At 36.5% G+C, this 24,911-nt stretch overlaps 3 protein-coding genes across 3 annotated transcripts in view; 1 reads left to right on the top strand and 2 right to left on the bottom strand.

The window, feature by feature from the left end:
- clstn2a (calsyntenin 2a) overlaps positions 1-12,368 on the top strand; it is a 254,376-nt gene extending 242,008 nt beyond the window's left edge. The window contains exons 12-17 of the mRNA XM_051879314.1: positions 922-1,130; positions 1,557-1,724; positions 4,449-4,594; positions 5,775-5,898; positions 7,821-8,008; positions 8,958-12,368. Coding sequence (XP_051735274.1) covers positions 922-1,130; positions 1,557-1,724; positions 4,449-4,594; positions 5,775-5,898; positions 7,821-8,008; positions 8,958-9,161 — 1,039 coding nt within the window. The 3' untranslated portion in view covers positions 9,162-12,368. The remainder of the gene's footprint in view (positions 1-921; positions 1,131-1,556; positions 1,725-4,448; positions 4,595-5,774; positions 5,899-7,820; positions 8,009-8,957) is intronic.
- Positions 12,369-15,348: 2,980 nt separating this feature from the next.
- LOC127505210 (complement C1q-like protein 2) lies at positions 15,349-16,903 on the bottom strand. The gene is made up of 3 exons (XM_051880604.1): positions 16,528-16,903; positions 16,107-16,232; positions 15,349-15,987 (listed from the first exon to the last, which is right to left on the bottom strand). The coding sequence occupies exons 1-3, from the start codon at positions 16,781-16,783 to the stop codon at positions 15,707-15,709; spliced, it is 663 nt and encodes a 220-aa protein (XP_051736564.1). The 5' UTR covers positions 16,784-16,903; the 3' UTR covers positions 15,349-15,706.
- A 2,247-nt stretch (positions 16,904-19,150) lies between these two features.
- LOC127505202 (complement C1q-like protein 2) lies at positions 19,151-20,737 on the bottom strand. Its single transcript, XM_051880591.1, has 3 exons — positions 20,187-20,737; positions 19,850-19,975; positions 19,151-19,733 (listed from the first exon to the last, which is right to left on the bottom strand). The coding sequence occupies exons 1-3, from the start codon at positions 20,476-20,478 to the stop codon at positions 19,453-19,455; spliced, it is 699 nt and encodes a 232-aa protein (XP_051736551.1). The 5' UTR covers positions 20,479-20,737; the 3' UTR covers positions 19,151-19,452.
- Between the last annotated feature and the right edge of the window lie 4,174 nt (positions 20,738-24,911).

The following is a 24,911-nucleotide window of genomic DNA, read 5'->3' as shown; positions in this document are numbered from 1 at the left end:
TTTGCCTCAATAAACTCCTAATTACTGCTTATTAATAGTTAGTAAAGTCATTTTTAAGTTTAGGCAAAGACTATAGAATAACAAAAGACGTGTCACTTGTATTGTTTTGAATGGGAGAAAGTGCAACAAACAATATGGCGGAATAAGCCCCGCCTTCTAAATAAGAGCCAATCGCTGATTGGTAAAGTCATCGCGTCACTGCAGCGGCCGTTAGAAGCTCCGGTTCCTTTAGAAAGATGCGCACTTAGGACTGCGCATGTGCATTCGCTTGATCCAGCCTAAAAAATACAGTTTTTAGTCATAATTCGAGCATTTAGAAACAAAATTTATGAGACAGTTGTTGGTAAAGTGTAGGATTATTATGGTCATGCAGAACAAGGCATTAATATATGCTTTATAAGCATTAATAAACAGCCAATACCCTAGTAATATGCATGCTAATAAGCAACTAGTTAATAGTGAGAATTGGACCCTAAACTAAAGTGTTACCTTTTATTTTAATTCGTCATATATTACTGAAAATGTTGGTTTGTAATGATATGAATTTCATATTTTATTTTTTAAAAAGAGTTAATTAAAAGGTTATAGTATTTACTACTGGATTTTGTTTGTTTGTTTTTATCATTATCATTTTCTGCCTTTTATAAAGAATATAAAGAATTCGTCTTTCATGCATATGCTACAAGTCTAAAGTTTGGACACACCTGAATGAATGTTTAAAATAATACAAAAGACCATGAGGAATAGGTGTATCCAAACATAGTTGTGATCTCATTGCGGTGTAAAATCTGCCAAAAAGCAATGTACAGAAAGGTATAGACGAGACAGAAATATTTTTAACAAGGCTAATCCAATCAGAGCTGAAACTGTTTTAAAACACTTATTCTCTTGTCTCCCTCCTCTCCGTTTTGCAACTTGTAGGTGTTTCGGTGAAGATACATGCATCTCCATTCCAGACATCAAGGCGATGGTGATGGTGATGCCGCCCAGCGAACCTCGGATCACCATTGCTGGAGTGAAGTGGCTGGTTTGGCCCGTGGCTCAGCTCCGAGCTCCTGTCGGGGTGGCCCTTTTCAAGGACATACACATCATTAGTACCGTCACCAAGACCGACGCCACCCTCAGCATAGGTGATAGATGACTCACTTTCACAGCTCATATATTAACATAATCTCACTCCTTTGCATTCATCCATTTCATGGGTGCCACATTTTGCCTGTAATGTAACCGTATAAACGTTTTAGTATATTTACTGAATTTTCTTCACACGGATGTGTTTTTTTATAATGGTTTAGTCTATTATTATCAAGATTATAAATGCCTCCTTCTGGTTGTTACACTGACCTTAAGTCAATTGTTTTTTATTAGTGTCTTTTTTCATTTAAAGTTCAACAAAAGTGTCCGGCTTCTTTTATCGAGTGCAGAGCCAGGGGTAGTGAAACAATAAATCATCGAAATTAAATTCATACACAATCAATGGTTTGTGGATACAGCGCAAGGTCATATATTTGCCGCTGCATATCTCTGCCTGTGTAACAGTGTGTGTGTTTGTGCAGCCCGGAGGCCAGGCGTCCTGGAGTTGATGCATAACCTGGATTATTGTGATGTGCTGGTGATCGGAGAGGAGCTGGACCCGGAGTGGGAGAGTCTGGAGATCCACCACAGCTCTCTCTTGGGCAAACATCTGGATGCCACTAACTCTACCTCTGGCATCTCCATCTACGGTATGGTCCACCACGTTTCTCGGATCTACTATACAGCCATCTGCTGCCAGAGTGTTTCTCAAAATCTCTTTTTCACTCTCCATTTCAGTGACTTCATTTATTGCTTATTTATTGCATCTTCCAGTTGTTTCATTTAGCATGAATTCTTAAATCTAGATCAGTGTATATGTGTCTGTAGATGTTCAACTTATTGTACTACAGATACATGCATGCAGATTTAGATTTAAATACATGGAGAACTCATTCTAAAATGAAGTGTCTGGAACAATGTAAAGCCTCAAGCTGTGGATAAGCAATAAATGTGTTGAAGGAAATAGCCCAAAAAGGAGAAATCTGTCTTTATTTACTGGGGGTGTAACAGTATACAGAAGTCACAGTTCAGTACGTACCTCGATTTTGGGTCATGGTTCTGTACGATTTCGGTACAGTAGGAAAAATGGTCACTTTAGTTTTGAATCCAGTTTTCACTATTAACTATGATTTTTGCCTCAATAAACTTTTAATTACTGCTTATTAATAGTTAGAAAGGTAGTTGTTAAGTTTAGGTGTTGGGTAGGATTGAGGGATGTAGAATATAATCATGCAGAATAAGGCATTAATACATGTTTATAAGTACTAATAAACAACCAATATCCTAGTAATATGCTAATAAACAACTTGTTAATAGTGAGAATTGGACCCTAAACTAAAGTGCTACCGGACAAAGGAACAAATCCACAATGCTAGGTTACATTTCATTTATTTTGAACAGACAGAAGTGCAAATCACAGTTTGTTCCAATTAGCTGCATTTAGTTTGTCCAGTACAGCCTCCTATAGTGTAGTAAGCACTAAGCAGTAAACAGAAGGCACTCTTACATAGCTCATATTTTTTGCAGGGCTGATAAAAAACAAAAGGTATTTGGTCACAATCAGATACAAAACTGAAAAGCATCTCGTGTTATAAAAGTACAAAATAAATAGAATAATGAAAAATAAATCTTGTGCATTAGGAGTGTTACAATTTGCTCCCCTTAAACTATATTTAAACATTTAAAGTTTAAGCCCAACCCTACTATACTTCACTTTCCACGTTTCAGTTGATTGCGTGAGCCTTTCAAAGTATTCTCCTTTGTCCATGAGTGCAGAAAGACGCATTTGACGCATACACACTATCTAGTGGACTTTGTTTTCAAGCGATCAAGTCATTTGCGTATCTGCTCTTCTTCTGCTCTTTTTCCTGTTGTGGTGGTTAGCAAACAGCGTTGCATTACCGCACGCACCCCCTTCTGGATTGGATGGAGTGTGGATCGCCTGTGACTGACTGTATTCGTCGTCTAACTGCATAAACCAAACTGTGACATCCATACCGGGATGAATACATGTACCGTTACACCCCTATTATTTACCCACCCTCATGTCATCCAAACCTGTTTCTTTACTCTGTGGTACAAAAAAATGGAGATATGTTGAAGCACGTACTGGCCATTCTTTTGCATATAATGACAATGCATGGGGATCATGCTCCAAAATGACAAAAACAAAACACCATGAAAGCATCATAAAATAGCTCCATTTGACTTATGTGCTATATTTAAAGTCTTCTAAAGAAAAAAAATAGTATCCATTTATTTGTCACCTTTAGATGTAAAATGGCAGGTTACATCAAAGTTGGAATGATTCAATGAGGTATGAAGGCTACAGTGGAGGGGAACAATAACTGATATTTAAGGGAATAACAACTTAAATTTAGGTTTATTTTTACACTGCACAAAGCTATTGTATGACTTCAAAAGATTTGAAATATATTACCTTACAAAAGTTTTAATGTTTTTACCTCTTATTGCTACAAATTAAAATAAAGCTGAATTTTCAGCATCACATGATGCTTCAGAAATCATTGTAATATGCTAATTTGCTGCTCAAGAAACATTTATTATTATTATCAATGTTGAAAACAGTTGTGCTGCTTCAGATTTTTGTTGAAACCGTGATACAATTTTTTAGGAATCTTTGATAAATCGTACAGTAGAGCAGCATTTCTTTAAAATAGAAATTTTTTATAACATCCTAAATTTATTTACTGTAACTTTTGATCAATTTAAAGCGTCATTGCTGAATAAAAGTATTAATTTCTTAAAATAAAAAAAATAAATAAATAAAAAAGTTTTACTGACCCCAAACTTTTGAACGGTGGTATATATATTTAATCATTCACTTGACATCCTGCAATGCAAAAGAGTGACCAGAATATAAAGGAAATTATATGTGTTTGATTTAATCTGTAAATGATGACAGACCCAGTTTTGGGTGAACATTTAAAAAGAATTAATATGAAAAAAATAATTAGCACACATTTTTCCAGCTGATATCAGAGCAAAAGAAAGGTTTTGCACTCTTTGGATATTTGGTAGGTCAAATTCAAACGCTTCTATGCTTTTCAAAAAAGTTTTGATCTTTAAAAGTCACTCTCGACTGCGCTCAAAATCCTTTAACCCAGATGCTGCTCAGACTCTTGAACAGATCTCTGTCTCTATCAATCATACTGTGCATTTGGCTTTTTGCAAGCAAATTCAAATCACCTTGACATTTGGTAAAGTGGTTTGAGAGTGCCTGGTACATTTATTAGAGAAGGACTAAGACCTCCTACTTGTTCAGGAACTTCATGTTGAGTATGTCTCGGGGCTCTGGAGCTCTTTTGTGTGAGTAGAGCGAGCTCCTGACACTGGTCTTTCTTTGGTCTCAGGTGTTGACTCCATGGCACATTATGAACAGGCCATCAGGCAGGTGAGGTACCGTAACTGGAAGCCTGGCGGTCTGTCTGAGAGAAGGTTCCGGCTCAGTTGCTCTGAACTGAATGGACGCTACACAAGCAATGAGTTCAACTTGGAGGTCAGAGACTGCCTTCATACTGGGCATGGCTTCTTACTCTTTTTATCATCCATTTACTTTATCCCCTCTTTCAATTTCTGCTCTTCTTTCAGCTTTTTGCACTTTTTGACTCTTGGTGCTTAAAAGTTTCCAAAAACTGTTCTCGCAGAGTCAGACTCTTGACTTTTAACTCTTGATTTCTGACTAAGAGCTGTCCACTAGGACAGAAAGAGACTGTCGGACTAGCGTGTAAAATGGCCAACCATTTTTTATTTTTTTGTAACTTCTAGGGGTGGATAAATCTGAAATTGATGATACTGCAATAATAAGCCAGGTGGTCGTAAAATGGAGGCCCATTTAAATAACTGCTCATCAATCTTTCTGAATGATTGTCCAGATTACACTGAAGAAATGTGAGGAAATTGGGACATCTGCTGGTCAAACCCCTGTAAATGCAGTGGAAACAACAGGAGCTACCATGACAAAATACTTTGGCATTGTACAAAATCCTAAATTTCACAGATCTAAATTTGTGCAAATATGTAGATCTTATTACACAAGTGGGACTTTTTATCATTATACTTTGGTTTTTTTTTTTGTTTTTTGTTTTTTAGAGTGAGCATGTTTTCTCCTGATTTTTCCCCCTCCGGTTTCTTTGCTACTGTTGCCTCTGGTTTGCTTAGTTGAGGACATGTAATATTCAGTTCAACATTATTTATTTGACTGCACTGACACTATTGGATGAGAACTGAACCAAACTGCTTTATAGCTGAATTAAACTAATTTCATAATTGATGAACAGTTAACGAACAGAACTGAATCAACTATATACAGTATATACTGTATATATATATATATATATATATATATTCCTTCCTGTGAGGAAAACCATTCTCATTTAGCCATTTTGAGTTTATGATGTTTCTGGTATAGGAGACATTAGGTAATCAGCAGGAAATCTAAAATTACTGTCATTGAGCCCAGACTTGTTTGGATCAGTATGCTTTTAATGAAACTAATTTCATTATAACATGGTCTTAATGTAATTTTTCACTTCAGGATCAATCCCAAAATATTGAATTTTTTTTTTTTTTTTTTTTTTAATTATGACATAACAAAGCTTCATTTCCTGGAATCACTTCATTCTCCCTAAGCAAACTCTTGTCTCTCTAAAGTTTTGTCTGTTTGCCCCGCCCCTCAGATTGGAGTAGTGCACAGTTCAGAGGCTGTGGAACATGTCAATCACATGGCCGTCCAATCCCAGTACATGAGACCTGTGCATCATCCACTGGTGGTTCATACGGCCAACTCTGATCACATCTCAGGTAAAGTCAGCCATGATTCCTCTTAATGATGTTCGTCCAAGCCTAGTCATGCAGTCATTTTACCCTGGGTGATATTATTGTGCAAATACTAACTAAAAATAAGTTGATTTACCTTGTTATTAATTAAAAATGTGTTGTTGCTTTGTTAAACCATCTAATTAAGTTGTAAACAAGTGGCTTTAAGAAGGACAGTAAATGTGTCACAAAAACTATTCATGGGAGAATTCAGCTTCTAAAAAAGCGGATATGCACTCACATACAGTACATACAAACCCCTGCACGCGGGTCTAAGCGGATGACAGGCTCTTGAGACCGTATTGTTGGTTTGAAGGAGTTTGGGAAATTACACTTACTCTAGCAGCTCACGCACACACCAGGGACACCAGTGATCTCCCCAAGGGCGCCGAGAGCGCAGCTGACTGCAGCGAGATGGAGCATTCTGCTCTCTGGACTGAAGAGAGAAAGAGCGAGAGGGAGATGACAGGATGCCAGACATGCTGCTTTAGGAGAGACATGGAAAAACAGCAGGTGGCACTGTGACCTCATGCTCCCAATTCTGCTCTTGCTGACTACAAGGTCTCAGAAAGCGACACTGTTCTTAAAGTGAACTGTGCCAAACTGTCTTCCTCTGTCAACACGGCTAAAAAAGCTTCACCTCGGCTACCTAGAACAGAAAAACACTAAACGACAGTGATCCAGGATTGTATTGATTTTTGTTTGGCTCAGTGAGTCATAACAATACTATGAATGAATAAACATAATTGCAGAATAGAGAGACTAAAGAAAAAAGCCTCTCAAGGTTATGAATTACAGTGATTTTACCACTGTTAGGAGCAAAGCAGGGTGATTCTCTCCCTCTCTCTCCCTCTCTCTCTATATATTTTTTTTTCTTAAAGAAATTAACTCCCTGCCATTGATGGAATTTTCTGGCTTTTCATGTTTTCACTGTTATATGGTAGAGGGCGCTATTATGCATCTGGTAACACTTTATTTTAGGGTCTTTTAACTAGTTACTTATTAACATGCATATTACTAGAATATTGGTTATTTATTAGTACTTATTAAGCACATATTAATGCCTTATTCTGCATGATCTTACTCTACATTCTTAATCCTACCCAATACCTAAACTTAACAACTACCTTACTAACTATTAATAAGCAATAAATTAGGAGTTTATTGAGGAAAAAGTCGTAGTTAATAGTGAATACATGTTCCTTATACTAAAGTGTTACCATGCATCTTCTAAAAGAGTAGAGTAAGAATCTGTAGAATAAGGTCATGCAGAATAAGGCATTAATATGTGCTTAATAAATACTAATAAATAGCCAATATTCTATTAATATGCATGCTAATAAACAACTAGTTAAAAGACCCTAAAATAAATAATTTGAAATGTTAATATTTCACAATATTAATGTTTTTACTGTATGTTTTCATACCAAACTCTCTCTCTCTCTCTCTCTCTCTCTATATATATATATTCTGGCTCTCGAATCTGATATTCGAGCCGTGCGATATTCCCCCGGTATCAACACTGGAACCATATATTAGAATGATTACAATTACTTCTGATAAAATGTGCTGGCGTTAGATGAGACTTTCAGATGGCAGATGGGGCACAGGTGCGGGGTCGACAGCAGGTCAGGGGTGAATCTGGGCCTGACAGGAGCTAGTGAACCTCAGGATGTGCGTCTCAAGGTGTTGATGCAGAAAAAGACTGGAAAATAGACGCCTCTAACATGGAAAGGATGTTGGGCTTCTTGGTTGTACAGTATCAAAGGCTGGCAACAGCAATATATGACAATGTTCAATAAATAATTGTATTTATTATTAATAATAATCACAACAGACAATGTATGCGTTTTTAACCATGTAGTGTAATGTAGAATTCATATATGTCTGTATCTGTGTGTCATTAGGCACACCTCCTGCTGCCACAGTGGTCATTGTAATGTGCATCGCTGCTCTGGTGGTCATTGTGGTCTTGGGCATCTACCGCATCCACACCACCCACCAGGACGGCTCAAAAGAGGACGAAGAGGGAAGAAAAGACCCAGAGATGGACTGGGACGACTCCAATCTCAACATCACTGTTAATCCCATGGAGGTCAGTATGTGCCTCATTGCTAAAGATAAATATCGGGGAAGCAACTTCAGTCGTAGTTTGAAATAGTTAAACTACAGTCAAGATACTGTAAAAACCAATGAAAATGTAATTGAAGTTAATTGAAGTTACTTAAGAGGGCAATATGTTTTTCTTTGATAAATACAAAAACTTTCCAATATATTTTAAATGTAATCAGAGCCATATGTGTGGCACAGAAACAGAGATGGGTTTTCAATGAATAAACGATCTCAGTGATCTCGTCAAACCATAAAATTCAATGCGCAGACTGCACACATACAGTACTATGCTTATGACAAAATTTGTCATTTTCTGTACGCGTACCCTAGTGTACTTGTAAAAACCGAGGTGTATTTTGGATGAATCGAATCATACAATTTCATACAAAATCGCCAACTTGTAAAATAGTTATTGTTTCTAAAAAGATCAAGTTGGAAAGAACCATTCATTGGAATGAATCAAAAAACTTTCAAATTTTGACATACGAGAGAGGACAGTTCATTCTCTTGAATGAATCACACTTTTCTACATGTAGGTAAGCACCTTTGATTATTCTTTTAGCTCAAATTTATTTATATACTATTATAATTAGCTTTCATTTTTTGTTTTCATTTTTTTATTTTAGTTTAAGTTTTAGTAATTTTGTTACTGCAAGTGTTTGTCATTTTTATTACTTTTTAATATTTCTATTTAGCTTTTTCAATTTATTTTTTAATTATTTTTGTAATTTTAGTACTTAGACTTATTTTATTTCAGTTAGTTGCCAATTTTCATTCATGTAATTAAGATTTTAGCTTCATTTAAATGAATTAATAGTTCCAGTTTTAGTGAACGATAACACCACTGCTCTGTCCGCAGCATGTGGAGTTTTATCATTTTTATCAAGAAGATGGTCTAAATATAATTCGCATCATTCTGTTGTTGGTTCCAGAGCATTGACGGGACTCAGATTGCTGAGGAGGTGAGGGAGGAGGAGCCAGAGGAAGAGGAGGATGAAGACGAAGAGGATGATGAACTGTCAGGAGATCTCTCTAGTGCTGAATCCGAGGACACTGATGAAGAGGAAGAGACTAACATTCTGAAGGGAAAAGTGAATGGAAAGCTGGAGTGGGACCCGTCTACGTTACCCTATTAAAACACACACACAGTCTCTCTCACACACACACATGCATACACCTTCACACAAGCAAGATTCACACGCAGACATAGACTTGTGCACACACACGTACACATGTATACATAAAACACTCGCATTTAATGCCCTCTCACACTTACAGAAGCCAGAATTTATTGCCTGAAAAGCTGTCACACTTCAACCTGATTTTGACTCTGTCCAACAGCCACAAAAAGCATCCTGTACCGCCATCTGCTGGTCAATATTGGGAAGCGCACCCCTCAGTCCAAACGCTGCGAAGCTTCCATGTACTTCTGTAGTGTATAAGCTGCAGTGTCTCAGTAGATCCGCAAAAATGAAAGATAAATTGACACAATGGAATAAATTGTGAATCAACATCTCTGGGATGTTTTTTTTTTTTTTTTTTTACGTTTACTGTTTTTTGTACATTTTGTTCTGATTAATCAGATTATAATCTAACATCATGATGCTTTCTCCCTTTCTGAAATACTAAACTGTAATATTTGACAGTGTGGCTATGCCTTCACCATTTGTTGTCTTCAGAGTAACGTTTAATATTGCATTGATGTGCAATAGTAAATACCCAAAAGTTGTTTTTTCAATGAAAGTATATAATAATGATATTTTCTTCATTTGAAATTTAGAAAATAGTTTTATTTTAGATCCTCAGAGAGATTTTGATTGAGACGGTTCTCTTTTAACAAAAGGTATATAGTAATTTATGGAAGCTTGTTTCCGCTACAGAATAAAAAATCTAAAAAAATATATAATTGTGACTTTTTATCTCACATTTTTTTCTCGTAATTGCAAGTTTACATCTTGCAAAGTGGGATTGTGAGATATAAACTCACAATTGCAAGAAAAAAGTCAGAATTGAAAGTTTATATCTCACAATTCTTTCTTTATTTCTCAGAATTGCGAGTTCGGACTTTATAACTCGCTATTGTGAGTTTATATCTAACAATTCTCAGAAAAATGTCAGAACTGCGGATATAAACTTGCAATTTTGTAAAATAAACTCACAACTGAGGAAAAAAAGTCAGAATTGTGGAATATAAGCTTGCAGTTGCAAGAAAAAGTAAGAATTGTGACTTTATTTCACTGAATTGTGAGTTTCACAAGTATATTTCACAATTTGGATTTTATAGTTTACAATTGTGAGTTTATATCTTACAATTTGGAGAAAAAAAAAAGTCAGAATTGCAGGATGTAAACTCACAATTTTGACAAAGTCGCAATTGTGGAAAAGTCTGAATTGCAAGTTTATATTTCGCAATTCTGACTTTAGAATTTGCAATTGTGAGTTTATATCTTTTTTATATCTTGAGTTGCGAGAAAAAAGTTATAATTGTTTGATGTAAACTTGCAATTGCAAGAAAAAGTAAGAATTGCGATTTCATTTCACAATTCGGATTTTATAACTTACAATTGCGAGTTCATATCTCACAATTCTGAGAAAAAAGTCAGAATTGCGGGACATAAACTCGCAATTTTGAGAAATAAAGACGCAATTGCGAAAAAAGTCAGAATTGTGAGTTTATATCTCGCAGTTTTTACTTTATTTCTCAGAATTGCAAGTTTATGTTTTGCAATTTGGACTTTAGAATTTGCAATTGTGAGTTTATATCTTTTTCATATCTTCAATTGAATTGTGGGATATAAACACGCAATTGCAAGAAAAAGTAAGAATTGCGACTATTTTTAAGAATTGCGAGCTTATATTTTGCAAATTGGATTTTATAACTCACAATTGCAAGTTTATATCTCACAATTTTGAGAAATAAAGTCGCATTTGCCAAAAAAAAAGTCAGAATTGCACGTTCATATCTCGCAAATTTTACTTTATTTCTCAGAATTGCAAGTTTATATTTTGCAATTTGGACTTTAGAATTTGCAATTGTGAGTTTATATCTTTTTTACATCTTCAGTTGCGAGAAAAAAAGAATTGTGGGATATAAATTCGCAATTGCAAGTTTATATCACAGTTCTGAGAAAAAAAGTCAGAATTGCGGGATATAAACTCGCAATTTTGAGAAATTAAGTCGCAATTGCGAAAAAAAAAGTCAGAATTGCAAGTTTATATTTCAGACTTTAGAATTTGCAATTGTGTTTTTATCTTTTTTATCTTGAGTTGCGAGGAAAAAATGTAAGAATTATGGGACATAAGTCAGAATTGTGAGTGAAAAATTTGCAGTTACCTTTTTTTCCCCCCCTTTTTATTCAGTGGTGGAAACAAACTTCCATAGTAATGAAATCAAACTTTCTTTTCCCTTTTTCTCGGTGGTAAGATAGGAGGAAGCGTGTCTGTACATTTTTATATGCCTGTCTTCTGTACATAGGGAACTGTAGAGTAGTTGAATGGTGACTCAGACTCCTCACGTCCTCCTGCATCCCTCACACAGCCTGTTTGTGTCCACACTTGCTTGCTGAAGAGGAAGGTTCCTCCTCCTCCTCCTCTCTCTGTCTGTGTTGATCTCTTTTATCGTTCATGGTGTCCTCCTCACCTCACCTGCGGATGGTTTCTCCCTCACTCCACCTCAAATAGATTTGTCCGAGCCTCTGTAGACAAAGGCACTTTTAAACTATTAAAGGAAAGAAAATAGAAGAAAATTGTTCAGTGATTTTAGCCTGGGGCTATTTTGGTATGTTGTGAAGGTCTTTACTAACCTCCCCGGAGTGTACAGTTCAATTAAATCTTCAGGAAAAGAAAAAAAAAAAAAGGGATGTAAGAAAAGTACAAACAAAAGCAAAGTCTTTTGACAGAGTAAAAGCATTTAGCAGTGTCACAGAGGTGTTTGTTTTCCTATAGAGGAGAGTTTAATAGATGACACTTATGTTTTCCCCTGAACATGTGCGTTTATGAATATGTGCATTGGGTTTCATGTAATGTCTGTTGCAGTGGTTAGGATTTCTCATCCCATCAGCCAAAACGTGCTTGTGATGTCAGCCTTGTGAGACATCCCGTCCCCCTCCGTCCACCTCCAGACCTTTCATTCCTATATTTCGCTTGTCCTTTTTACCATGTGTGTTATAGAACAGGTACAAAAAAATAAACTTTTAAAAAGATCAACCCTGTAAAATCATGTAAGACTATTCTTTTGTATATGTTTCTCTCCTTTTGTTTTGTAAAGGGTTTTTGTTTAACTTCTTTGATGGTCACTGCAGCACTTTCTGTACATTGACCAATAAAGACTTTCCTTAGAATGAGTGAAAGTGTTTCATTTCCGTTCAAATGCTAATTATTATGCTTTATGTACATGCATAAATACAAAACTGTATAGCTATATCTATTTGACCAGCTTCTGATGGAAAATTATTCTTGAAATGAAATACGCATAGGCCTACGTATACAGGTCTGTCTGAATAGGCCTACTTGGAGAAGTGGCATGTGACTGTGTGCAACATTGTAGATTTTATTCAATTCACATTTCAATTCACATTTTTTTGTATAGCGCTTTTCACGATACATATCGTTTCAAAGCAGCTTTACAGAGAATGCATGTCAACATTACAATTTAGAGAATCTGGTATCGGAGGTGACTGTCCAGTGTATGTGGTTTCAGAAATTTACATATAATCATGCAGTTAGGTAACAATGTAATAATTTAGCCAATTTAATTTACAAACACTGTTAGCAGTTTAATTGAAGGTAGAAGCAATGAGCTCCTGGAAATAATGAATTACATATTAACAATAATTATGATATATAGAAATTTGGGAATGTGCATGTTGATCCAGATGTTGCATCATCTGAAGTCCTCACAGGAGTTGGTGCCGTCTCTTCAAAGAAAGAAGTTTTACGACCAAAAAACTGATTTTAATAGCAGATTACAAGACAAATACGCCTTTTGTTATCTTCTGAGCTATTCTGAGATATGTCTGAAGTCTGCGGTCTTTAGCCTCATATTTAATAGCGCTCCATTACGATCGCTGTTGATGAGGAGCATAATATGATGGTTATTCGCCAATATTTTGTACATATAGGCACATTAAAACATTTATTAAACCTTATTTTATTTTGTAGGTTTTTAATGACTTTTTTATTTTTAAAGAAAGTGACACTGAGAGTACAACACCCCCTGTGAAAAAACTTATAATCAAATTACTAAGCAACCACTGACAAAAACATAGATGTCATTTTAAAGCTTAGAAACTGTTAAAGGGATAGTTCACCCAAAAATGAAAATTTGTTGTTTATCTGCTTACCCCCAGGGCATCCAAGATGTAGGTGACTTTGTTTCTTCAGTAGAACACAAATGATGATTTTTAACTCCAACCGTTGCAGTCTGTCAGTCGTATAATGCATGTCAATGGTAACAAAATCTATGAGAGTAAAAAAAAAAACATGCACAGACAAATCCAAATTAGATCCTGCGGCTCGTGACGACACATTGATGTCCTAAGACACAAAACGATCGGTTTGTGCGAGAAACCGAACAGTATTTATATCATTTTTTACCTCTAATACACCACTATGTCCAACTGCCTTGAGCGCGCACACGGCATCCGGTGCGTGAGGTGTGTACACGCTCTGGCGTAGTTTACGCAAGCGCCGGAAGTGATCTCTCGCACGTATACGTCACTCATTGTTTACACAGTGCACAAACATTGTAGGTGACGGCTAATCAAAATGGTACTTACTTGCACTTATCCGGATTGTTCAAACCAACTTAAAACTAAAAGATTACATTCTCTCACGCGAACTCATTCGGGAGTGGCGACTTTCCACGTATTCCCAACTTCTGAGCCTGCTCGCCTGAAGTTATGGTTGATTACTCTCCGGCTGGATATCAACACACCCATTTATGTACTAAAGTTGATGAGGGTCTGCAGCGATCATTTTTCCCCTGATGATTTTACATACCCAGGAGAGGATCATGTACGACTTAAACCATCAGCTGTGCCTATGGGTTTTCCACATCCAACTGAGGTATGTGAACAAGATCTTTTTATGTGTCCTTTTTATTTGTAAAGCTGCCCTTACGAAAAGTAACAAAATAAAATGTAATAAAACTATGTTTCATAGTGGTTTACTTCCATTTGTATAACAACTGTTGTACTACAGGCACCATGTTTAAACTACGCCAGAGCGCGTACACACCTCACGCACCGGATGCCGTGCGCACGCTCAAGGCAGTTGGACATAGTGGTGAATTAGAGGTAAAAAATGATATAAATACTGTTCAGTTTCTCTCACAAACCGATCGTTTCGTGTCTTAGGACATCAATGTGTTGTCACGAGCCGCAGGGTTTAATTTGGATTTGTCTGTGTATGTTTTTTTTACTCTCATAGATTTTGTTACTATTGCCATGTATTATACGACTGACAGACTGCAACGGTTGGAGTTAAAAATCATCATTTGTGTTCTACTGAAGAAACAAAGTCACCTACATCTTGGATGCCCTGGGGGTAAGCAGATAAACATCAAATTTTCATTTTTGGGTGAACTATCCCTTTAACGAGTGCTGAATAGTCCCTTCTAAACCGGAGTGTACCACCCACAGCCACCACCTAGCTACAAAAAAAATAATATTTTTCAAAACTACTACCTTGATCAACACAAAATAGGTGTTATTTGAAAGCTTAGAGTCTGAATTTTACAATGAATGTAGCCAAGTTCATTAAATCCCAAGTAGTGCTGCACAAGTTTTTGTACATGAAGCCCCCCAAGACCCATATGTAAATAATATACAGATGCTTCATTTGTCACGTTTTCGCTTGTAACTTCATGAAACATGATTGTGGAAAATGGCACATCATTATTTACAGCAGATTCTCACGATTAAAATGAGTCATAATCCAGTGCGTCGATCACGAGATATTCACGGAGTTACGACACATAAAACCCCACAGGCGCTAAGTAAAATCAGATGTAGCTTTCACGTGGCATTTTCACTTATAACTTCATGAAACTAACTTCATTTTATAGTTAAATTTCCCTGGGATTAAAAAATTGAAGTTTTAATGGGTTTCAGTGGGAACATTTTTGTTCTTAAGGTCCTGAGTGGAATTATTTTGTGTGTATTCAGTTTGAAAGCAACATCTACTGACTTGTGAAGTTGCTGATTAACTTTCTATAAAACCCTCTTCACAGAGCTTTATCACATACAAATTATTCAATCAATGAATGATAATTGAGAACCTAATGTGCAAGTTTATTTTATTGAGTAAACATATGGAGAATAATCAAAGTTGTAAAATGTTTATTAACAGTGGGGATATTTAACAAAGGTGTGCACATAATAACAAATAGAAACTGGATATTATATACAAAAAATGAAACTGTGTTGCAAAATGTGCTTATCATGTAATCATAACATTTCATATTGTTCAGTAAAAATATGAAGGACACTGGCCAGTAATGACAATAATTACTGTAAGTCTATTGTAAGAGACGATGAAAGCTAAAAGCACAAATTAAGTTTCTTTAAAAAAGTTTAAATTTTCCAAGCAGTTCATTTTAATAGAACTACCAAATAACATGAAATATGACTCAACAAACATTAAGACTTTAGCCTCATAAGATGATGTTCATTGAAGACCATCAAAGAGAATAAAGTAAATGGCCAACAAATGAAGTGTGGTCATTTACATTATCAAAGACCCATGTATTTTCCCGGAGACGCACATAGACATGATCTCCTTCCTCTAGAGTCAAAGAGATTGAATTAGATCCTGTGTCATAGCGGTCACCTAGAGCATGATTGTAAATTGTTATCATCTGTTGTCCATTTTTAAAGAGTCTTAGACCCATACTTCTAGATGAGCGGTTATGTCCAGTGATAATGAAGAAATAGACACCTTTAACAGGTGCTGTGAAGATACCTGTAATGATATATGCAACAATGAATTAATAAGCATTTTTATGGTCATTTAATTACACTGTTTATCTGCTTTCAGAGTTCCATGACACACAGATTCAGGTTCAGTATAAGAACACACACCAGTGGTTGGGTTGTAAGCTCTTCCTTCATTCACAAACACATCTTGGTAAATCAGAGTGATCTCAGTGTTAAAAGGTCCAAGGTTACCAATGGGTCCAAGTGTGGCGGCAAATGCCACTTTATATTCTGTGTGAATCAGAGATCACATTTTGTTAAAAAATAATCATGCAAACCTCTGTATAATAACACATCCCAGATCGCAAACTATATTTGCTCTTTGTATTGGTTATGTATATGGCCTGTCTGTTTGAAGATGTTTAGTTGCTGGCTATAGTTAATGATAAATTAATTTATTATTGCTTGGCACTGTTCTGCCATGCTTATGACCAACAAAGATACTCATATAACTTAATTTTTTGTCCATCCAATGATTTTCCATCTGCAAATTTGTCACAAGTGAAACGACAGACGGGAGGGTTACCTTTTTTCCTGATCTGCTCCTCAGTGACCTCCAGTCTGTTCTTCAGAGATCTCACAGTTGATCTCAGCTCTGCCAGCTCAGAGTAGATCCCTGTGAGAAAGCGTTGCTGAAACTCACCAGAAGTCAAAACAGCACCGCTTTCCTCTTCATTCAAAGGACTCTCAGTCAGTACTCCCTTCTCTTCCTGCTGGACCTCAGACAGACAGGCACAGCTGAACAGGAGAAGCAGCAGCGGATACAGAATGGTGCAGGACATCTTTACCTGAAGAGAATCTATAAGTGGAGAACTGCAGCTGTCAGTGAGGAAATTAATATTATTGGGCTTCGGTTGAAGGTCCCTGCACCAGACATTTACAGTTGTTTTAGATGCAGAAATTCCTGCAGCTCTGATATATCCCTTCTGGATTAATGTTTAACTCATGACAAATTTTATGAAGAAAGAAAGAAAATAAAAAAAATTGTTTTGCAGATAATCACGTGTGAAACGTGATCCATCTATGAGAAAAACAATTTATATGCCCTGCCGATCAGTTCATATATGACACTTACACAAGAAATATGCAATATACTGTAAGATATATACGAATATATACAATATTAATATTAATCAATATTAATTATGAACTCGATTAAAACAGACTTTAAAAGTATCTCTTTATCAAGCAGTTATTGTGTAAAACATGACACACGTGTGGAAAATAACAAAAGACCAAAGGTCAGATTGATTTACAGTAGAATACAAACACTATCAGAGGTTTATTATTTAAAGCCATATTGTTAACTGCAGTTTTGGAAAGGGGGTTTCAATTTCTGGTGCAACTCTTGAAAACAGGTGCATTGATGTTTAACTCATGACTCATGTAATTGAATGAGGAAAGAAAATATGAAATAATTGCTAGTTCAGTCACGTGCAGAAAATAATCACCACTGCAGGTCTGGTTGGAGCTTCTCTTTACGGCTGTGCCCTGCGGAGGTCACATTTGTTGGCTGCATATGGCATTGAGGTTGCCTCATTTCAGAAAAGTAACCATTATATTCCAAAGTAAGAACTACTTATTTCACTCACTGAAATGCGAATCAATTTTTAACCTTTATATAATGCGTTTTTTTCTGGATTTTTGGGTTGATATTCTGTCTCTATCCGTTAAAATAAACCTACCATAGAAATTACAGACCCTTCATTTCTTTGTAAGTGGGCAAACTTACAAAATCAGCAGGGGATCAAATAAATATTTCCCCCACTGTATACACCGATCAGGCATAACATTATGAGCACTGACAGGTGAAGTGAATAACACTGATTATCTCTTCATCACGGCACCTGTTAGTGGGTGGATATATTAGGCAGCAAGTGGACATTTTGTCCTCAAAGTTGATGTGTTAGAAGCAGGAAAAATGAGCAAGCGTAAGAATTTGAGCGAGTTTGACAAGGACCAAATTGTGATGGCTAGACGACTGGGTCAGAGCATCTCCAAAACTGCAGCTCTTGTGGGGTGTTCCCGGTCTGCAGTGGTCAGTATCTATCAAAAGTGCTCCAAGGAAGGAACAGTGGTGAACCAGCGACAGGGTCATAGGCAGGCCATGGCTCATTGATGCACGTGGGGAGCGAAGGCTGGCCCGTGTGGTCCGATCCAACAGACGAGCTACTGTAGCTCAAACTGCATCAGAACTGGACCACGGAGCAACGGAAGAAGGTGGCCTGGTCTGAAGAATCACATTTTCTTTTACATCACGTGGATGGCCGGGTGCGTGTTCATCGCTTACCTGGGGAACACATGGCACCAGGATGCACTATGGGAAGAAGGCGGAGGCAGTGTGATGCTTTGGGCAATGTTCTGCTGGGAAACCTTGGGTCCTTCCATTCATGTGAATGTTACTTTGACACGTACCACCTACCTAAGTGTTGTTGCAGAACATGGATCCACCTCACAACTTACAGGACTTAAAGGATCTGCTGCTAACATCTTGGTGCAGATACCACAGCACACCTTCAGGGGTCTAGTGGAGTCCTAATGTTATGCCTGATCGGTGTGTGTGTGTATGTGTATATATATATATATATATATATATATATATATATATATACATAAAATTCCGAATTTCTATTTAGAATTCAAAAAAATCCAAGATTCAGTTTAAGCTGTGGGTTAGTTTGTAGTCATTTATAATTACCCTTAGAAGTACATGGTATATTCTCAGTTTAATAGCAAAGTAAGCAGGTTTATAATCACTGCTACTTTCTTGCGGTCACAACTGAGAGAGATGACAAAGGCAAACTCAGACACCCAAACCCCTGAGTATCAGAGGGTGAGCAACCCCATAATCTCAGCATGGGTGGTCTGGATCACCGGATGGCAAGTTTAGGTAAAGATTCTGCCAGATCTCTGATTCTAACTTAATAGGTCTATTGGCCAACTATGTTGAAGTGTGTGTATGTTCTTTGTTCATAGGTGATGAAAGAATCTCTACAGAAGAAGAGGAAGTGTATCAAGACATTGTTTGAAAGCTACAGCATCTAACGACTTGTAAAGTTTGTTGATCATTAACTTTCTCTGAATCCCTTTTCTACTTCCAGATCACTCAGCCACAATGAATGACAATTGAGAAACTAATGTGTGAGTTTCTTTTATTTAAGAAACATATTTAGAATAGTATATATACTTTTTACACAGAATTCAACTTTCCAAATTAAGTTACTTTATAACATTTACAGTTAATTTTACAAACAATTCATTTTAATAAAACTGCCACAGAGATAAAATTACAATATGAATGAACAAACATTAAGGCTTCAACCTCAAAGAATATGTTATAGTGCATTTATTTTACTCTTCAGTGAATCAGCACTTGTCTTAAAAAATCTTTATCACCTGCAGTTAAGACTTGTTTGAGAAGTATGTTGAACTTCATGAATTTAATAAGACCTCAAAGAGAATAGAGTAAATGGCCAGCAAATGAAGTTAAGTCATTTTCATTATTAAAGACCCATGTATTGTGCCGGAGACGCACATAGACATGATCTCCTTTCTCTAGATTCAAAGAGAATGAATTAGCTGTTGATTCATAGCGTTCACCTAGAGGATGATTAATAACATATACCATTGGTTGTCCATTTCTAATGAGTCTTAGATCCATTAGTCTGTTTGAGCGGTGACGTCCAGAGACAGAGAAGAAATAGACACCTTTAACTGGTGCTGTGAAGATACCTGTAAAATCATATGCAACAATTAACACTGATGATTTTTATGGTCATATAATTACACTGTTTATTTCACATGTAGTTTTCAGAGTGTGATATAAAACATTGATGCAGAACACACACCAGTGGTTGGGTTGTAAGCTCCTCCTTCATTCACAAAGACCTTTTTGTAAACCAGAGTGATATCAGTGTTGAAAGGTCCAACGTCACCAATGGGTCCAAGTGTGGCGGCAAATGCCACTTTATAATCTACATGAATCAGAGTTCACAATTTGTCAAAAACAATCATGAAAACGTCTGTGTAATATTAACAATAAACTGAATTTTAAGGATGTGTTCTGAAATTACTTGGCACTCATTTACCAACAGATTTTATTTTATCCATCCATAGGAATTAATTTTGTTTTCATTTTCCATCAGCAAGTTTGACAAGTGAAATGAGAACAAACAGGGGGGTTACCGTTTCTCCTGAGCTGCTCCAGTTGTTCCTCAGTGACCTCCAGTTGTTTCTCAGTGACCTCCAGTCTGTTCTTCAGAGAACTCACAGTGGATTTCAGCTCTGTTAGCTCAGTGTAGATCACTGTGAGAAAGTGTTGCTGACACTCGCCAGAAGTCAAAACAGCACCTCTTTGTTCTGCATTCAAACGCTCGGGACTCTCAGCCTGCACTTCGTTCTCTTCCTGCTGGACCTCAGCAATACAGGCACAGCTGAACAGGAGAAGCAGCAGCGGATACAGAATGGTGCAGGACATCTTTACCTTAAAGTTTTGCAGTCACACCACTTGAACACTTTCCTATGATGAGCTGGCTACTTGATGTGTTAATTACCAGAGTATATAGGAACTGCACTGCAACTGTTGGTGAAAAAACTGAATATTAATGGGCTTCTGTTGAAGGTTCCCTACAGCCCTGCACAAGACACATGTATTTGTTCCAGAAATTCCCAAAACTCCTGATATGTCTCTGTTGGGTTGATGTTTAACTAATGACACACATTTTATGAGGAAATAAAGAATATATTTGTTTAAATGTATTGCAGAAAACCACGTGTGAAACATGATCCATCTATCAGGAAAACAAAGCTTATATACATAGAGCATAGTTTACACAATACTGTATTATGACACAAGATATATGCAATACTGTATGCAGTTGATTAAAGAAAAGAGATATATTCTCTGATATATAAGAAATATTGGGTTTAATATTTAAAGCCAAAATTAAGCTATAAAATGACACCACTTGTTAACTTTAATTTGACATATTTTAATGAGGCTTCAGCTGATGAAACTATATATATATATATATATATATATATATATATATATATATATATTACAGTATAAATGGTATAAAACAGGTGTGTTGATGTGTAAAGACTCGGATCTAACTCAATCTCAACACTACTGCTTCGTATTCTGATAAAAAAAAATAGCGTGAACCCTTTGTGCAGGTTTCTAGTGTCATTTGCTTCTTTTATAAGGATAAATCATACAAATCAATATTTACATTTGTAGATTTTTGTGTATATTCAACCTATAATCATCCCCAGTTCACAAGCACTTCAACTGACCATTCCACAATACTCTTAATTTATTTTCATCATATGCCTACATGAGTCTTATCTATGAACTCACAGGTTTAGGATTAAGGCAAAAACTTATGAATTAGGCTGCATGAGTTGAAGAAGATTCATAAAAATTGTTACAGTAGGCCTACAAGTTAATTTGTCCCATTTATTTATTCTTTCATAAATTCATTAACAGACTCATTTATTCATCGTGTGTGTATCATGACAAGTGAAACACGTATTTATATAGACTAAATATTTTTATTGCCTTTATGGTTTTAATTGTACAAACTGATTGATTTATATGGTAGAACTATCACTTCTACCACTAAAGACTGATTATAAATAATCTTCCCAATCAGTTTCTACTCCTCGGAAGAACTCAATGTTGCAACAGAAACTATTGACTATCTCTTTTCCAGCACTTTAGACACATTTGCTTCTTTGCACTTAAAGAAGATTAAGTAAATTAGTCCAACGCCGTGGTTCAACGAGCACACTTGGGCCCTCAAGAAAGCAGCCTGAAAAATGGAGCGCAGTTGAAAGAAAACAGAACTAGAGGTATTTCAAATTTCGTGGAAGGAAAGTGTTATTGCATACAAAAAGGCCTTAAAAACTGCTAGATCTGCTTACTTTTCGACTCTCTTAGAAGAAAACAAACACACCCCTGGGTATTTATATGATACAGTGGCTAAATTAATGAGAAAACAGCACAGCAGTAATGACTTTTATTAATTTCTTTACTTGAAAGATTGAAACTATTCAAGAGAAAATTATAACCATGCAACCGTCTACTACAGTATCACATCAGATGTTGTGCTACAGACCCCCTGAGGAACAATTCCATTCATTCGTTGCTATAGAAGATAAGGAATTGTTAAATCTTCAAAATCATCATGTGTATTAAACCCTATACCTACTAAGCTACTGGAAGAAATGGTTCCAGAAGTTATTGATCCTCTTCTTAATATTATTATTTTATCATTATCATTAGGATACGTAACAAAAACTTTTAAGCTGGCTGTTAATAAACCTCTTATTAAAAAAAAAAAAAACGCAACTTGATCCTAAAGAATTAGTTAATTACAGACCGATCTCGAATCTACCTTTTCTGTCAAAGATACTAAGAAAAGGCAGTGCCATCACAACTGTGTTCCTTTTTAGAAAGAAATGGTGTCTGCGAGGACTTCCAGTATGGAGTACCGCAAGGCTCAGTACTAGGACAATTGCTTTTTATCCTGTACATGCTACCCTTGAGAGATAACATTAGGAAGCATGGCATTAGTTTTCACTGTTACACTGATGATGCTCAGCTCTGTATTTATTCGCACCCTGATGAAACATACCAATTCACAAAATTAACGGAATGCATAGCTGATATAAAAAATTTGATGACTAGTAATTTTCTACTACTTAATTCTGAAAAAAACCAGAGGTTTTAATAGACCAAAATCCTCAGCACATAATAACTTAGAATACTGTCTAACACTTGATGGCTGCTCTGTCAAGTCTTCTTCTTTATCACTTAGGAACCTGGGTGTGCTCTTTAATATCAGTCTTTCATTTGAAAGCCACATTTCTAGCATCTGTAAATATATCTAAATTACGACATATGCTCTCAAATGCAGAAAAGTTAGTTAATGCGTTCATAACCTCAAGGCTAGATTACTGTAACGCTCTACTGGGTGGTTGCCCTGCATGCTTAATAAACAAACTCCAGCTGGTCCAAAATGCAGCAGCTAGAGTTCTTACTAGAACCAGGAAGTATGACCATATTAGCCCGGTTCTGTCAACACTGCATTGGCTCCCTATTAAACATTGTATACATTTTAAAATCTTGCTAATTACTTACAAAGCACTAAATGGTTTAGCTCCTCAGTACTTGAGTGAGCTCTTAATGCATTATACTCCTTCACGTCTCTTGCGATCTCAAAATTCTGGCCAGTTGATAATGCCTAGAATATCAAAGTCTGGACTAGTCTTCCTAGCATTGTTCGGGAAGCAGACGCACTCTGTCAGATTAAATCTAGACTAAAAACAAATCTCTTTAACCTGGCATACACATAACACATTAGAGATGACCAAAACGCAGCCCTGAATGTTAGCAGAGACAATCTACTAGACAATCCCCTGTGAAGGCCTCGTCGACATGACAGCCATTGGCATAGATCCACAGCAGAGACCACAAGAACTAGACAGGTCTTCCGCACAGACCCTATGGCCAGCTTCAGCTCCATATCGGCATGATAAATCCTAAATCATAATGACACCGTGTTAGTTCATTGGCCAGAGGAGAACTGGCCCCCCGACTGAGCCTGTTTTTTCCCAAGGTTTTTTTCTCCATTCTGTCACCTGATGAAGTTTGGGCTCCTTGCCACTGTCGCCCTTGGCTTGCTTAGTTGGGGACATCTGCTATTAAACAATATTATTGATCTGACTGTACTGACACTGTTGTGTGAGAATGGAAATGACCTGGACGATGATATCATTTTTCGCAGAACTGTTTTATAGATGAAATTAACTCATTTAATAATTGATGATCTTTACAATGGAACTGAATCAACACTGCACTGACTTCAGCTGAACAACAGCCCAAATGCATAATTTCCTGTTATCACTATAAAGCTGCTTTGAAACAGTCTGTATTGTATAAAGCGTTATATAAATATAGGTGACTTGGCTTATATGTAACAAGACATTTCTTCTGGGTCTTCTGGGATGCAAAGGCAACTTTTCCACCTCTTTACCACTAAATGTTGTTAGTGTGCACCCTGTTGAAAAGCTTCGAGTAATGAACCATTTTACATTATTGTTGAGGGGAAAGCCTCTGTGCTTCGCAAAGCTTAATTTCACCATTAGCATCCAAGGCTAAAGGCACAGCCTTCTTCTGGATAGGGGGGGGCAGCAGCTTATTTGCATTTAAAGAGACACACACACAACAAAGCATGTTATAATAAATGATCTGTGGGGTATTTTCAGCTGAAACTTCACAGCAGGGCCGTTTATTGGCATAGGGGAACTAAGTGGTTGCCTAGGGCACCACCAGCTGGAAATTGCGCCAATAAGGCCCTCAAATTGCCCCTGTTAACATGTTAACATAATAACAATGATTTCAGCAAAAAAATTCACCTCGTGTTAAGTACATTTAAGCATCTGAATATTAGCATAAGAAAGATCGAATTTTTAAAATGTTATCAGAAAGACGGCAAACAAAAAGGCATTTATATGTGATATTTTTTATTTTCGTAATTATGTGTATATTCTAATACTTAGAATGTTAAGTAAACTAACATACTTAGGGTAACATGGGGTATGATGCCACCTAAGTGTTAAACAGACATCTTTGACCGTTGTGCCTCGTCTTCTTTTTCAGTTTCTCGCACCACATTTTAAAATGCTGTGTCAAGTTAAAAGTTCAACTTTTAAAAAACACGTCTGTCATTTTGTTCGCATTTTTACAAGCACAAACATGTTTGTTCATTTATCTCACTGCAGTTTTAAAGCCCTCATTAGGGCAGTAGGTGGGACTGTCAGGTGCCAGGTTTCAATAAACCTTTATTGATTTAAAGAGCTGATAATGTAAGCTGACAAGATGTTCAGCGAAACTGATAACAT

This window comes from Ctenopharyngodon idella, chromosome 2 (assembly GCF_019924925.1).
Source record: "Ctenopharyngodon idella isolate HZGC_01 chromosome 2, HZGC01, whole genome shotgun sequence".
Lineage (NCBI taxonomy): Eukaryota > Metazoa > Chordata > Actinopteri > Cypriniformes > Xenocyprididae > Ctenopharyngodon > Ctenopharyngodon idella.
Note: the sequence above shows the minus strand (reverse complement) of the source record. Positions and strands in the feature narration are given on the sequence as shown.